Here is a 16,288-nt window from a genome sequence, read left to right on the forward strand (position 1 = left end):
AAAGCCTATGCAAGATGGGTCACAAGGTATTCCACGAGAAACAACACATCCGTACACAAGCCTTCGAGGGTGCAGAGACAAAGCATTCCCAACACAGCCACTCGCTCAGTTTGATTAAATAACAGACTGTGGCAAGTTAATGAGACTGTCGTAGAATAGGTGTCACTTAAGGCGTCACAAGGCTCAACGGCAATCACGAATGGCAATGGCAATGGCTGTGTTCCACTGCAGGACTAGCCGGCAGCGAAAGGGGCCTGTCGAGAAGGAGGTGGCAGTGCCAGCAGCCTGAATAATCGTATCAGGCACATAAGAGATAACATCACTACAACCTGACAAAGAGGGGTAAACACAACCTGGGGTGTATATACAGGCAATCAGAGTGACTGAAAGCCACAGGAGGGGGGGGGGGTGGAGGGGGGGGGGGGGGGAATGACAGAATCAATGGTAAATAGTCATTATGTACAGCGAACATTGTACTGAAGGGAGAAGAGGAGGGGAAGTGAGCAGAAGATCAATGGCACAGTAAGAGCTATAAGCAGCACTAAACTGGGTAGGGGAAACATCATTAAGAAGGCACAGGCTGTGGTCCACAAGAAAATAGTCTATGAGGAGACCATGACAAGATGAAAAAGCACTGCTCCACAACGGGTGATTGGCATTAAAATCCTGAAGAAACAAGGAAGGGAGGGGGGAGTTGTTGAAGGGGGACAATTAGGGCAGCAGGTAAAGGTGGCTGCCAGGAGGGAAACAGAGATTGCAAACCAAGACCCCAGAGTCCAAGTGGACCCGGACAGCAACTGCTTCCAATGTGGTACAAAGGTGGATCCAAGTTCTAACAATGTCCATATGGACCAACGTGCAAACGCTAGCCCCCAAAGGATTGACCCAGTTTCAACAGAGAGCACAGAATCCACAAAGGGTCAGTAGGGGGCATCAGTAAAATGAGATTCCTGGAAAATGAAAAGCTGTGGAGTTAAAGAAATAACAGGCTGCAACTCCAGAAGGTCACTGTAGAATATGTTACAATTCCACAGAATAAGCACAGAACAGGGATCCAAATGGGAGGGGAATGAGCTGAAGCTCGTCACACTGTCAGATAGCCATCAGTCACTGGCAAGGATGGATCGACATCCACAAACAAAGAGGTCAGACTCAGGTTTCGAGGGGGGAAACAGCACCTCTGGGAGCACCGAAGGGGTCTTGTCCCAGCACATATGATTCTTCTTCTTTTATTCTTCTCCTTCTCCTCCTCCTTTTTTGTAGGTTGAGAAGGGCTGGGCCCAGAGAGAGAGAGAGAGAGAGAGAGAGAGAGAGAGAGCAGCCTTCAGTTAGATCTGGAACTAAAAGATAGTGGGTGACCTTGGGGTGCACAGACTGTAGGTCCTGTTGGCAACATGTGGCAGCAGACATCTCATCAGGATGATGCAAGGGGGAGGGGGCCTCTCACCAGGAGATGCCGAAGAAGTGTATTCAGTATATGTTCTAAGGACTATACTGTTTGTAAAAGAAAATATGGAGCACAGTATAATAAATAGTGATATCCACAGTTATAATACAAGGAAGAAAGAGGATTACCACATAAAATTCAGAAATAAGAAAGCAACCGATCATAATCCATTTTCTGGTGGAAGATTTTTTTACAACAGACTGCCAAATACCATAAAAATGTTAAAAGGAAACATATTTAAAATAAAATTAAAGCAGCTGTTAATTGCTAAATGTTTGTACTCCATCAAGGATTTTTATGTTGAATGTACTTTATTTCTACTACTAAACTATTTTTATTGTTCATGTATGTACTGACTGTCTATGTCCACGACTGTAAAAGTTATTATGGACAAATAAACCATTATTATTATTATTATTATTATTATTATTAAGTGGGTACACTTCAGCCAGATAGGGGACAGCACCCAGAGCGGATAGCTTGGGCACTGCAAGAGAGGGTAGAGAACAGAGAGCTCAGGACTGGGATGAAGAGCAGAGAGGATGGGAAAAAGGACGTAACAGAGGCCAAGTTAGATGTCACAGAGACAGGGTGAAGGTGGTCATATTTCTGGTGAGCCTCAGAATAAAATAAACGATCGAGGGACTTACACTCCTGAATCTTCTTCCCCTTCACATAACCCGGGCCAACCAGCAAATGGCCATGACAATTAATGCACATGGGTGGAGGAGTATAGGAGCTCCCCTCACAGAGTGGGCGTCTACATTCACTGAGTAGTGTATTGGGTGCACAGGGGGAAGACATATGCCAGAAACACAAACACCTAAAACGCCTCTTGTGTGGCAGGACATACAGCTTCAAGTAATACCAGTAAACCATTACCTTGACCAGTAATTTCCAAGAATGCTTGCAAGTGATATATATTGAACACACGACTGTCTTGGAGTAAGATATCGATTCTGTTTACAGTGATGACACACAACCTGCAGCAAAAAATCTCACTTCAAGCAACAGCACTGACACATTATAAGTAGTAATAATTATATTTTTTTAGTATTCTCACCAAGATGACCGAAGCAGCTACAGTTTCCAGTAGTGTTAGACTCAAGTGGCATGATTTGATTCCTAGGTTGAGTATGATGGAAAATTATTTGGAATTCTGTAGTGAGGGCCATCTGCTCCCAAATCACAACACTAGAAATTGTGTGGATTGCTAGGGGAGAACTGCGTCAAACTAGGTTCAAGAAGTAGCAGTCACGAGTCCTGTTACAGTTGTATCACAGCAAATGTTGGAAAAGAACAAGTATAAAGAAAAACACATGGTTTGATAATTTTAAACTGACAATACAGCAAAGTATTATTTTAGTTTCCTACTGGGTTACAGATTATATACTGTAAAACACAGAGTCAGAAAGTGGACTGTCCATTTATACTGTTTTGTGACTGTTACAGATTCTGTCGAGAAGTAATTGTGACTAACTACAGTGGTCCAACAGCTGATGTCAACAAGATTGTGGAAATAAACGAGTCACACACAACAACTCGAAAATATGGGAAAGGACGGCTTCCCAACAAAGGAACTGAACAAATTTGGGTATATGGAGGCATAGAAAGAGAATCAAGAAAATTTTTCATTGTGAAAGTGTATTCCAAGACTAAACGAACTTTAGTGCCTCTTATTAAGAACTTCATCTTGCCCAGCACCAAGCACCAATGTCATTAAATATGGATGGAAATCATACAACACTTTGAAGGAAGAGGGATTTCACCATGAGTTTGTAAACCATTCTGTCAAATACGTGTCTTTTGATGCTCCATCTGTGCACACACAAAACATCTAGCGATTACGGAAATCCCTGAAATCAGCCATCAGAGGAGAAGAATGGCCAGGAGACAAAAATTAACTGTATATTTTTCAATACATGGTAAAAAACTTCCCTGTGAGACTTTACCTGTTTTCTTAACAGATGGTTGGTTGGTTGGTTGGTTGGTTGGGGAAGGAGACCAGACAGCGTGGTCATCGGTCTCATCGGATTAGGGAAGGAAGTCGGCCGTGCCCTTTCAGAGGAACCAACCCGGCATTTGCCTGGAATGATTTAGGGAAATCACGGAAAACCTAAATCAGGATGGCCGGACGCGGGATTGAACCGTCGTCGTCCTGAATGCGAGTCCAGTGTCTAACCACTGCGCCACCTCGCTCGGTTTAACAGATGTTGCTAGAGCATACCCCAACTATGGAAAAAAAAGGACTTCTACTGCCTGCACACAGAAAATATGGAATTGTCCTGAATGAAGATACTGATGATAAGTAAGGTAAGTGAAATTACATTTAATGTCGCCATTACACAATTTTTATGTATTGCTTTTGTTGTTGCCAATATTACAACTCAAATCCACGTCATTCGTCTTCTGTCATAGTTGTTCTGATCGCTGTAAATAAAATCGATATCTTGCTCTGCGACAGTCACACTTTCGATACATGTCACTTGAAACGTTCTTTGAAACTACCCCTTGTCTTCCTCCGAGAGGGTGTCCCCCTCAAATGCTGGACTAAAGGCACCTGTATCGAAGCAACTGTCCTTATGGCCTTGGTGAACACGACAAACAAAACGAACACCTTGCCGTTCCAGATAGGCCCAGAGTTCCTCATCAGTTTGAAAGATGAGGTCCCTATAAAAAAAAATGACACCCTGAACCACATTCAAAAACTAGTGAGGAGTAATGGACACTGGAATGTCACCAAGGTGGTCACTGGCACGAAGGTTTGAAGACTGGGTGGCAGAAGTAGTTCTAATCAACAGCGAACTCGACTGCACCTTACTCCGAGAGTCCACTTTGCCAAACTTGTTTTCAATTATTTATACAAAAAGTATTGATTTGGTGGCAGTGAAAGTGTCCCCAACAGTCCTGGTGCAAACCTGGGATTGGGGAATGGGTTTCACCACAAGTCAGCAAGCCTGGTCCTAATCCCAGGGAGTAGCTACAGAAGGGAAGACCACAGGGTCGTAAGAAGTAGTGTGAAAGGAGCGATTCCCAACTAAAGAGAGAGTCGCGGAAGAACAGGCAGTTTTTTGGAGTTTAATGCGTTTCATATGCAAAGTGTCCACCCTGATACCACCCGCTCCAATTAGGGGTTCTCCTAGTGGTTGCCACCTAGCCACAGCAAGGTCTGTCTGGCATAGTGGCCATTGCCAGGAGTTCTGATGCTCAAGAATAACAAGCAACCATTACTAGGCATGCATGGGGAGGTAGCAGCTCACATATCAGAAGTATGATCCCTGTGTTGTGAGGGGCTTAAGCAAACCAGTAGATAATGACCCCACCGCACCAACTGGCTACAATGCTGGCTACATAGCATGAAAAGGACAAGGGCAAGAGTAAAAGATGGGAGAGGTGGTAAGGTCACATCAAAGACACTAAGTAATATGCTCTTCCCAGTTGGCTCACACTATGGAGGCAAAATTCAGAATGGGAAGTCAAACCCCAAAGGGGGACCAAAAAGCCAGGAAAAAAGGGGTGGAGCAGACAGAAATGTGAGGAACCAGGAGGATAGCCAGATCAACATAAGCAAGAACATCAAGAGGGGGGAAGGAGCAAGGACAGGGAGGATGGGGAAAGGGGAAGGGAATGCAGGAGAAAAGGGGAAAAAAGGCTGCAATAACCTTGAGACCTGTGGGGCAGGAGGCTCAGAGACGCTGTGTGAGAAGGCAAAGTGAAAAAATTGGGTAATGGTAATGGGAGAGTGTGGAGAAGTAAGAACCGAATTTGGCAATTGCATAACAGAGTACGTGGAGACACAGGACACCGGCTAGTGAGTGTAATGGAAGAGAAGTATCTGAAAGAATTAGAGGAAATAATTAACACTGGGTCCAGTAGAGTGGAGTTAATGAGTGAGCGAGTGTGCGAGAGAGAGAGAGAGAGAGAGAGAGAGAGAGAGAGAGAGAGAGAGAGAGAGAGAGAGAGAGAGATTGCCTAGTTTACAACTAACTGTTCTCCACAAGTTAAGTGCTCAAACTGTGTTGCTGGGTGTGGGGGTGAGGTTGATGATTAGAGAAGAGGAGAGGGAGCAGGAAGATGGCAGCAAGAGACCTTTTGTGCAGTAATAGGATCAATAACTATTAGCAGCAACTACTAATACAATGAACAGAAAATTAAATTTGTTTTAAATATAATAGGAAGAAGACCTGCAACAATAGCTTCGCTCCAATTCCTTTTGTGTGTTTTTCCCAACTGCCAACACCTTTTTGCATCAGAGAAGTAGACACAGTTGATGCTTTCTTCCTTCTTAAACCAGCAATATCTCCATCTACAAATGAGTTGACTTTGTTGTGGTGCCGGAACTCTAATCCGCTTCCCTCATCTTCCTCACTTGAAAAAATAAAAACAACTGTTAGACATTATCATCATAAATAACAAACATCACAATAGCTGTAACAGTGATAAAGAAAAATCTGCTCACTAGTTGAGTTCTGCAGCAAATATCAGCTAGTAATAGTGAAGACACTGTTCAATAACCACAAATAGAGGACACACATTTGGAAATGTCCTGAAGACGCAGATTCCAGTTGGATTACACCATTCTTGAGACATGGATTCTGAAGTCATAAAATGGGCTGTAAGGCATACCCAGGAACAAATACAGATTCAGATCACACTTAAGCAATGATGAAAAGTACGATGATGTTTAAGAGAACTTGCCGGAACAATCAATGTGTGAAGAATTGGGATACTGAAGTATTGAAGAATGATCAGGTGCATTTCATGTTCACAAAGGTTGTTGATACTGCAATAATGAATACCACTGTAGGTGGTTAAGTTTAACAGGAATGGATGTCTCTGAAAATTGCAATCTTAGAGGCCGGAAAACTATTTACACCGGGTGGTTATAATTAAAGTGCACCTACTCATCGAGGTCCAGCGTAGTCATAGTTATGGTATGGTAGCAAAACCTGATAGATAAAATAATGCATTAATGTGGAACCGATTTACGCTGGAAAAAATTAGTTTCAATTGTGGCCACCACGCGCAAACCTGGCAAATCACAGGTGAGCTTTGTGTGGTACCTGGAAGAGGAAAACATCCAATCCTGGTGGAAGTTATTGGCACGGTAGCTGTTGCTGTAACTGATCATGCAGCACATGCCACTAACCAAGTAGTACTTGTGCTCATGCATCCCATGGTCAACAGTACGGAAAATTTTGCAGTCTATTTTACACTAGTACCTGTCAAAGATCTAGATGACGCACCAACTGAAACATCATGATCCACAACACTGTTCTGAATTTGCTCTTCAGTTTCTGGCCCAGGTCTAAGTTGTTGACAAGTGGCCAGGAAATATGGAGTGACAAGGCACATTTTTCACTACAGGCTGCAGTGAATATAGAGAAGTCACAACTTTGAGGCAACAAATTGCTCACCCAGTGAAAGCAACCTTCCATGAACATGTTTTCCAGATGCATGACCTGCAAGATCACCGGATCTGAATACATGTGACTTTTGGTTTAAGTAACACATTTACCAGGACACATTCATTCTCTAACTGATCTGAAAGCCAGTTACAGAAACACATTGCTCAGATTCCACTGGAACTGCTGTGTGAAATTGTTGCAGTATTTCATCGACCTCTCCGGGGCTCATACTGAACAAACTGTGTTAAGCTATGGTTAATAATAAAATCAACACTATGCCTTTCTTGTTTGACCTTTTCTGTCCATGTCCTGTTTGTAATTCACTACATATGCAAACATTTCTGTACGCCTTTCCTGCATTCACAGTACCAGATTTGCACCTGGTGGCAAAAATTAAAACTAACATTTTTCCATTGTAAATTGGTTGTGCATTGACGCATTAGCATGTCTACCAAGGTTCCATGCAATATGGTAATTACAGCTCAAAATGGACCTCTGTGAGTAGCTGCACTTTAGTTACAACCACTCAGTAGAAAGACGAAAAACTGCAAAGAAACCTTAGGTAACAGGAGAAAAGCTTCAATTGATCAACAGAAGAAGGAGGTATAAAAATGTCGGAGATAAGACTAGAGTACAACAATGTAAGTCACTTCTTACTGTTCGTTGTGATCTTCAGTTACAACAATGGTTAGATGGAGCTATCCGCACTACTCCATACTACATGAGTTTCTTCATCTCTGCATAAATACATCCCTTGGTTCCCTCTACAATTGTTACCTCCCCCCTCCCTCCCCACTGTTAGCATAGCAAACTGATGATTCCTTCTGAGTAGGGGGGCTAGAAGTTAGAACAATGCAAATGATGATATTACAGCCAAGACTGAATGAGCGTTTTGTCAAAGGAAGTACAGAAGTCTAACATATATGGCTTCTGTAACAAACTTTATAAACAACCTAACATATAAATTACCTTGATGTAGTAGCTATATCAGCACCTCTCCGTCTCCGAGTGCCAAATCCAGCCCGTGTCTCCTCCCCATCCTCACTATCTTCTTCTTCTTCTTCTTCTTCTTCTTCCTTCTCTTTCTCATTTTCACCAGGCTTCTTCTTGCCTGCTTGCTGTATGCCACCAGAGACGAAACTTACAGGGGCTGTATAGCTATATCCTTTTCCACCAACTGCACCCCTAAAGCTGGCTCTAGTTGATGTTCCTCCTCCACCTTCATCACCATTTTCATCAGCCCAGATACCTGCAATCAGAAGTAATATAAACTGACTAAGAAATGTAAAGATCACCAAAAATAAGTTTGATATTGTTTGTGATCCCAACATTGTTTACAATGTAGTTCACTACATATTTATGTCTGCACTGTTCACATTTCTGTCCATACTGGCACGAAATGTTTCTCATGGTGTACCCGCTTTAACAGCTACGCTATATTCAGTGAAGAGGACAATTTATTGATGTGTGGTACTGTTTAAATTCCACCCAACAGTAAAGATAAAATGTATCAAATTATGTGCTGAGAGTAATTTTTTACACAAGCTGAACATGGATAATGCTTTGCTCAACTTCAGTAGGACTCATAGTATTTGTAAGATACACATGTGCTTTGGGGAAATCAGTATGGTTCAAAATGAGCACACTTTGTACACTGCAATTGCAGTATAGATACTTTTGTTGTTCCAAGACGATGAGTTTCAACAATCTTATGTTGCCATCATCAGATCTTATGGAACTTGTTATAAAATTGTGATGTTACATTATATGGAGTCAAAGCATGAAAGACACTCCCTACGTATACAGGTCTTGACAGAAGTCCAGTTGATAAAATGCACACAGATGAAAAATGCACACAGACAACAAAATCCACACAGATGTTAAAACCTTTGAATCATCCACGCACTTTGATGGCTGCACAGCACTCTGCAGCATGGACTACACGAGGATTTTATCAACCGTGTGCGCATTTTATTGTCTGTGTTCATTTTATCAACTGGATTTTTATCAAGACTTGTATACGTGGGGAGTGTCTTATGTTTTGACTTCTTGTAATGTAACATGACAATTTTATAACAGGTTCCATAAGATCAGATTATGGTAGCATAAAACTGTTGAAACCAGTCATCTGGGAACAATAAAAGTGTCCACACAGTGGTTACAGCATATGAAGTGTATTCATTTTCACATCACAGTCTAATTTTGAAGTTCTGTCAAATATGGTAGTACATTTGTATTAAAGAAAGACGTCAATCTCGGGCAAGTGATATCAGTGAATTAGAGGATTACTATTACACCCTGTTATTTTTGGCAATAAAGTGGTGCTTTTCTGGCCATCCATATCCACCCCACATTTCAAAGCAAGTTATATCTCAAATATGACAATGTATATGGAGCATGGGCTAATGAATCATCTACAAGTGACTCATTTAAGTAAACCACGCTGCAAAACACGAACACTGAAGGAAATCAATACAGAGTACAGACGAGTGAATTAAAGTTCTTGAGGATTTGAACTGAAGCAATACAACTACATAAACAGAAAAATGAAAAGCAACCACCATGTGGAATTTTAGCTAGAGGAATGAAGATTAAGACATACTTGAAAAGGGGGCTCTATGAAACAAAACAGGAAGATCAAGATTGGGGTAGTGTGGTCATATGAGAAGAACAAGATGGGAGAGGATACCAAAGGGCAAATTAGCCGTAAAGTTTCAATGATAGAGTCAAAAACGAAGAGCAAGTGACAAATAACTCAAAAAGAGTGAAGGAAAATGTGGATTGGAAGGGAAGTAACTGGAATGTAGAAGCTTGTGTTTCTCGCTGCCCCAGTCAAATTCCAGAAACAGTGAGATGATTATGACATTGAAATACTTTATATCAAAATGACTACATAAATGGCAAATGTTCATTCTTCTTAATGCCATAAAAAAGAAATATCTTTTGTGTCATGTAATCATGACAAATTTACAAATTATTTTTAAAGTTCAAAGGATACCACAACAAAATAACTGTGACTGAAAGTGATTGTACAGCACAGGAAATAAATAGACATAAGTAAGCATCAATTTGTGCATTTCCTTCTCCACCATTCTCTTTTTATCTTTCATCATCCACTGTTCGCTCCATTTCTTCATTATAGGGGAAGGGGCAAGTCTTTTTCATGACAAAGTTTAGTTGGAATTCATGAATTTTGTAACAAGATAAACTACTGACATTGTTCTCTCTTCCCATTTCATCTTATTTGCTTTATTGAAACCGTTATGCATGCTTGAAAGTAATACTTGTATTTATATGAATCTATATAGTAATTTCTGTCTAAATTTACACTTTTACTTTGCAAACCACTTAATACTATGTGGTGAAAAGTGCCATTAACTTTATTCTCTCCTCCCCTAACACAACTGCAAATCAGATTCACATTTCTCTGATTTTATACATTGAAATGAAATGGTCATATGGACTCTAGCGAGGAGAGACTGTCAGGGGTTGTGTCAGCCACCTGGTGTAAGTCTTTCTATTTTACACCACTTTGGTGTCTTTTACATTGATGAAGATGAGTTGAAATGGTTAGGACAACACAAATACCCACTCCACGAGCAAAGAAAATCCCTGACCTGTCAGGAAATCTGACATAGAAGCCCCCAAACTGCAGACAGCAACACTAACCACTAGATCACTAGCCGCGGACTGGTTTTATGCAAATGCGAGGTATTAATGTTTGTCCTCTCTCAGAAGGTAGGTGATTGGCATATTAAGAATAAATATTTACACAATAATACCTTTTCTTCTAATGCACCCAACATCACCTACTGATATTTGTTGAGTATATCTGTCACACTCATTCTAACTAAACAAAGAGTTTATGTCTCGCATGCAACTCATCTCTGTACCTTTGCAGGTCTTCTGCTAATCCCAATTAAAAAATTCTTCTCACAAATGAAGTAGCCAGCAAATACTTTACACCTTTTCCATTTAACTATAGTAGTTCAAGTTGTTGTTTTTTATGCATAAGCATTGTGTGGAACTTTATTGGTTACTTGTAAGTGGTTCCTACTGTGGTCTAACACCACTAAAATTAAAATAAAAAATGATTAACTACACAATTATGGTATGATATTCTACCTGTACAAGTCATTCCTATATTAATTTTTGTATGTAATCCACACTTTAGCAGAGCCTGGAATTTTTTATATTACACTCACCAATTTGTGACAAATGAGTACCATGAACTGATGCTGTCATTACAGTATATGGGGCATTTCAAGAACAAGGAAATCAAAAAGTGCATTTTTGGCCATTTTGGACTAATCCCATTTTTAAGTACCATTCAGGAAGCTACCTTACAGAGCATAAAAGATTCATGTCCACATATTGTAAATAACTGTTACAGGACTGGTAACACTGTTGAGAATGGAGGGAAGCAGTCCTTAAGATGCAGAGCATGTCATGCAAGGAGACACAACGAAAGATCTTTAAGGGAAACAGAAGGGAAAAAAAGGCCGAGTTTCTATCAAACATCAATATAAAGAAAGAAGAGTACTAAAATGGGAGGTGTACATTAAGGGCCAAATGGAATCAGATGTTTGGGGTTATCCGTACAAACTTGCAAAAAACAATGTTCAGTCACTACTGTATTATCAACCCTTAGACGATCCGACAGCACAATGACAACAGACTGGAAGATATCAGTCTACTTAGAGGAAATAATTAACACTACGTCCAGTAGAGTAGAGTAGAGTAGAGTTAATGAGTGAGTGAGAGAGAGAGAGAGAGAGAGAGAGAGAGATTGCCTAGTGTACAACTAACTGTTCTCCACAAGTTAAGTGCGCAAACTGTGTTGCTGGGTGTGGGGGTGAGGTTGATGGTTAGAGAAGAGGAGAGGGAGCAGGAAGATGGCAGCGAGAGACCTTTTGTGCAGTAACAGGATCAATAAACTATTAACAGCAACTACTAATACAATGAACAGAAAATTAAATTTGTTTTAAATATAATAGGAAGAAGACCTGCAACAATAGCTTCGCTCCAATTCCTTTTGTGTGTTTTTCCCAACTGCCAACACCTTTTTGCATCAGAGAAAAGAACAATGGAAGAAACAGAGTAGTATCAACATCTTCATTCTGAATTGCTAAAGGAGCACATGAATGTGGTTACATTTGCCCAGGAGGAAGTGAGACTGGCAATAATGAAATTAAATTTGTGGATGTAACCCACAATAGCCTAGAATAATTTTATAATACATTCACCAACTTATGATGCATAAGTACATAAACTGATGCTGTACAGTGTACAGGGCATTCAGAGAACAAGAAAAACAAGTAAGTTTTTGGTCATTTTGGACTAATTCGCTTTTAAGAACCATTTATGAAGCTCCTCTAGAACACACAAAAACCATGTCCATATGCTGTAAATAACTGTTACAGGATTGGGAATACTGTTAAGCACGAAGTGAAGCAGTCCTTAAGATGCAGGGAAAAAATCTAGACCAGGGACAGTGGCGTACTTCCATGTTTCGTGCAGGAATGTTGTCAGCGCTTGCCATGAGGTACGAGTGGCACAAAGAAGGCGTGTCAGCTGTTTGTGTTATGCCGCCAATGAGAGAGCAGCGGTAATACATTCGGAAAAGGGTCAAACATTGCTGTAAACAAGGATTACAAAATCGCATCGCAATGCATGACATATTCAAAAACAGATCTGGATCCAGAACTTAATAATGAGGAATTGCTTTGTTTTTATTTAGAAGTGGAAGTTCTAAATGATGACAGTTTTCCTATTACTAGCACTAAAGTTCCAGCCATGGTAGCAACAGATCCTGTTTTAAGGGCAGGTTCTCATTCAAAATGGTCGAAAATTCAATTTTTTTTTTTTTAATTGCTGTTTTGAAACGTATATGTGCCTAGAATCTTGGGACAAAGAAGTTTCTACAGTGCATTGTTCAATTCAGTGTTGCGGCCACCCTGGGGCTCTCAGCCAGAGACGCATGGCTCAGATTGAAAACTTGTCATACTGTGATGCATGTTCACAAAATGATTTATATTGCAGTATGCAAGCAAACATATTAGCTGAAAAAGCTGATGAACAATGTGTGCAAGTTGCCAAATGCAGGATATCCAGTTCAGCTAGATCATCTTTTCTCACTAAATGAGGGAATTGCTCTTTAGAAATGATTCAAGTTAGAGGAAGGGTTGATATATGGAACTTCAGACAAAACATAAGTAACAGAAACACTCTTTTTGGTCAAGTTTTAGCCAAAATATAATTTTTGGTCTGCTATATTGGATTAGCCATTTTGAATTTTGAAAATCTATCTTCAGATTTGTATTCAGTGACATCAAAAATATATAACAACATGTAGTTTTTATGCAAATTGAACTAATAATACATTTCAAAGTTTTCCCTAAACTTTAAACAGGTATTTCTCGAGAAATGATTTTTCAAAACTGTGTGCAGCATAAAATAACAACAGTTCAACCTATTAACTTCTACCTTTGACCCCTGAAAAGTAAACACTTTTCTTGGGAGCCCGTACCCGTAATGTATGAAATTTGTTTACATTAACTATTTTTTGTAAAACCATAAAGAGTGACAAAAACCCACAAAAATCAAAATCAAAGATCAAGTTAGCACTATAACATTAAATTTAAGGTTATTTCATTGTGGCTACGTATGAGCTAACGTAAATTTAATATACTATCGACTGATGTTATCCATTTTTTATTTAAGATAACTCCAGAGCGGCTACACTACACACAGTCTGCATACTTCAAACTTGCAGGTCCTTGATGAAACCATAATTTAATAACTGCCCAGAACAAGTTTGTAACCCTTACTTTTACAAAAGTTGGTTTTTACATGGAAAAAGGTTGTTAACAGTACTTGTCACAAGGTAAGGATATTGTAACTGCTTTACACAATCTTCTGCTTGTGTTAGATTGGTAACAAGTTCGGGTTGCACGGAACAAGGTTGTATCTGTAAATAAGGTGGCAGACGCATCAAGTGTACCTCTTACAGTCAGTGCTAAAAAACACATGAATGGAGGCAAAAAGTGTAAACAATATGTGAGTGAGTGGCATGATGTGAAACATAAGCAACTCAGGGATGCTGAAAAACAATATATATCAACGAGGATAAGTTAATAGTGACAAAATCTCCACCAGATAAGGTTGTAACCCAACTTTACACACGGCTATTTTTAATTGTAATATTATGATTCCGTAACCTTAAATAAGTAGCCTAGCTTGTGACTAGTGAAGCAAAATTCTGTCTAGCTTTTATTGTGAAACATCAAGTTGTGCAAACCATATCACAACTTAGTCAATGGTTGCACAATGAAAAGGTTATGTAACACAATGCATAATAACCTAACATAACAGAGCACTTGACTTACACATTCAGACAGCATTAGACTTTAATCATTGTCTTCAACTGTATAAATAATTACGAATTACAGTGAGTTTATAAAAATACTATATAGTCATCCAAACACTGCTTCAAAATGTGATAATCGTTTTTTGTGATTTCAGGCATTCAGCTGCAGTTAAACCTACCAATGAAAACAAATTCCAATGTATACAAAAGACACAACAAGACTTCTATACTTTTAGTTATGATCAACAGTCAGCACTGTTAGTACAAAACTGTGTAAAACTTGAGCACATAGACATTGCAGTTTTTCTCATTTCTTAACAGTGCTGCCAGGTGGCACATACCAGATTTGTCAAAAGATATTACGTCATGCTTATAACACAGCTTCTCATCAAATACAGAAATTGCAAGAGATAATAAAAAGTTCAGAGTCATTCTGTGACAAGAGGAGCAAAGACAAAAATCAGCCTTATGCTATACCTGACCATGTAAAAAAGCTATGCGAAATCACATATGATCGTTGTCAAAACAAGAAACTCATTATCATTGCCACAAATCCGAAAAAGAGTTGCTTGTCTGCTGATCTACATTTAAAAAAATATGTTTGATATTTTAGAGAACAACATCCTGAATATAAATGCAACACACATACAGAGAGATTTTTCACTCAGATTTCAATCTGCAATTTGGTCTCCCCAGAGCAGATTCCTGCTCATATTGTGACAGGTGTACTTGGGTATTATGTCAGCACAAACAGATGAGAGAGATTAACTACTGAAGTTCACAGTAAATTACATCATTCCGTGGCTGAAGTAGCTTGTAAAGCAATGAAGGAAGATGAAAACAAAGTCAAACGAAGTCCTAACTACATTGTACTTTACATGGATTTACAGCAAGTGCTTTTCTGTCCTGTATCGTCCCACTCCTCAGAATTATATCAACGGCAGTATTCATGTTATAATCAAGCCACACACAATGCTGGAACTAATGATGCAACAACGTGCTTTTGGCATGAAAGTGTGGGCAGGCAAGGATCAACCGAAAGTTCTTCGTATATTAAAGTGCATCACCTCAAACTATCAGCCCCTTGCTCGGGGAGAAGAAAAGACGAATTATTTGGTCTGACAGATGCATAGGGCAAAACAATAATTGGCTTATGTTGTCACTTTGGCAATACTTAAAAACTCTGGGATATTTTACAACAGTCAATCTAAAGTTCTTGGTATCAGGTCAAAGTTTTCTGGAGTGTGACTGAGACTTTATCCTGATGAGGGTCAAAAGAAACGTCATACTGTGCATGTTCCTAAACATTCAATAGAGGTTATTGCTTCACTAAGGCCAATGAAACCTTTACTTGCATATGATATGCAGCCTGAGGACTTCAAAGATTTGAGTGACTTGGAACATCCACTGAGCAGGGTTCCGAGCCTCAAAATAACATCATCACATTGGCTGCAGATATCAGCAGATGATCCAGGAACAGTTCGTATGAGAATCAACCAAAATGTATTACAACCCTGGTATGCATATTCCATCTTAAAGGTATCACAAGGGGTTCGCAATACATACTCTAAGCCTTACAGTGCACCACTAACCGAAATTCCTCTTCTTTATTCTCAGCTGTTGCCAACAAAGGAATGCATACTACAATAAACAACTTCAGTGAGATTATTTCCTCTGCACTACACACAAAATATTGACAGATCTATAGAAATTTAGTATTAACAATGTTTTGTATGAATATTTTGTTGAATACTGTGGTTAAATACAATCATTTATATACTGTTGTTGGTTACAACCTTGTCCTTCTGTAGAAGTTTACGACCTTGTTCTGTGTCAAGATGGTATTTTTTCCATTACTTCGTTCTTTATTTACATGTGACCTTTACAAGTGGTTGTTAGTCAAATAATGAAGTCAGTACACTTGTTTCATTGTAATTTTGGCTTGCGAAGTATAAACGTTTATGCAATATAATGTTTTCCTTCTTCCTGAGAAAAGTTACTCTTGTTGGTTACAACCTTGTTCTGGGCAGCTATTCAATTGCAAGCACCATTTTATTATTTTAT

The 16,288-nt window shown here is 39.5% G+C and overlaps 1 protein-coding gene across 1 annotated transcript in view; it reads right to left on the minus strand.

The window, feature by feature from the left end:
* The window catches only part of LOC124605560 (tuftelin-interacting protein 11), a 151,549-nt gene that overhangs the window by 103,830 nt on the left and 31,431 nt on the right, over positions 1-16,288 (minus strand). Inside the window, exons 3-4 of the mRNA XM_047137324.1 lie at positions 7,825-8,104; positions 5,632-5,815 (exon numbers count right to left, since the gene is read on the minus strand). Of these exons, the coding sequence (XP_046993280.1) occupies positions 5,632-5,815; positions 7,825-8,104 (464 nt within the window). The remainder of the gene's footprint in view (positions 1-5,631; positions 5,816-7,824; positions 8,105-16,288) is intronic.

The sequence above is a fragment of the Schistocerca americana genome, chromosome 3 (genome assembly GCF_021461395.2).
Source record: "Schistocerca americana isolate TAMUIC-IGC-003095 chromosome 3, iqSchAmer2.1, whole genome shotgun sequence".
Classification (NCBI taxonomy): domain Eukaryota; kingdom Metazoa; phylum Arthropoda; class Insecta; order Orthoptera; family Acrididae; genus Schistocerca; species Schistocerca americana.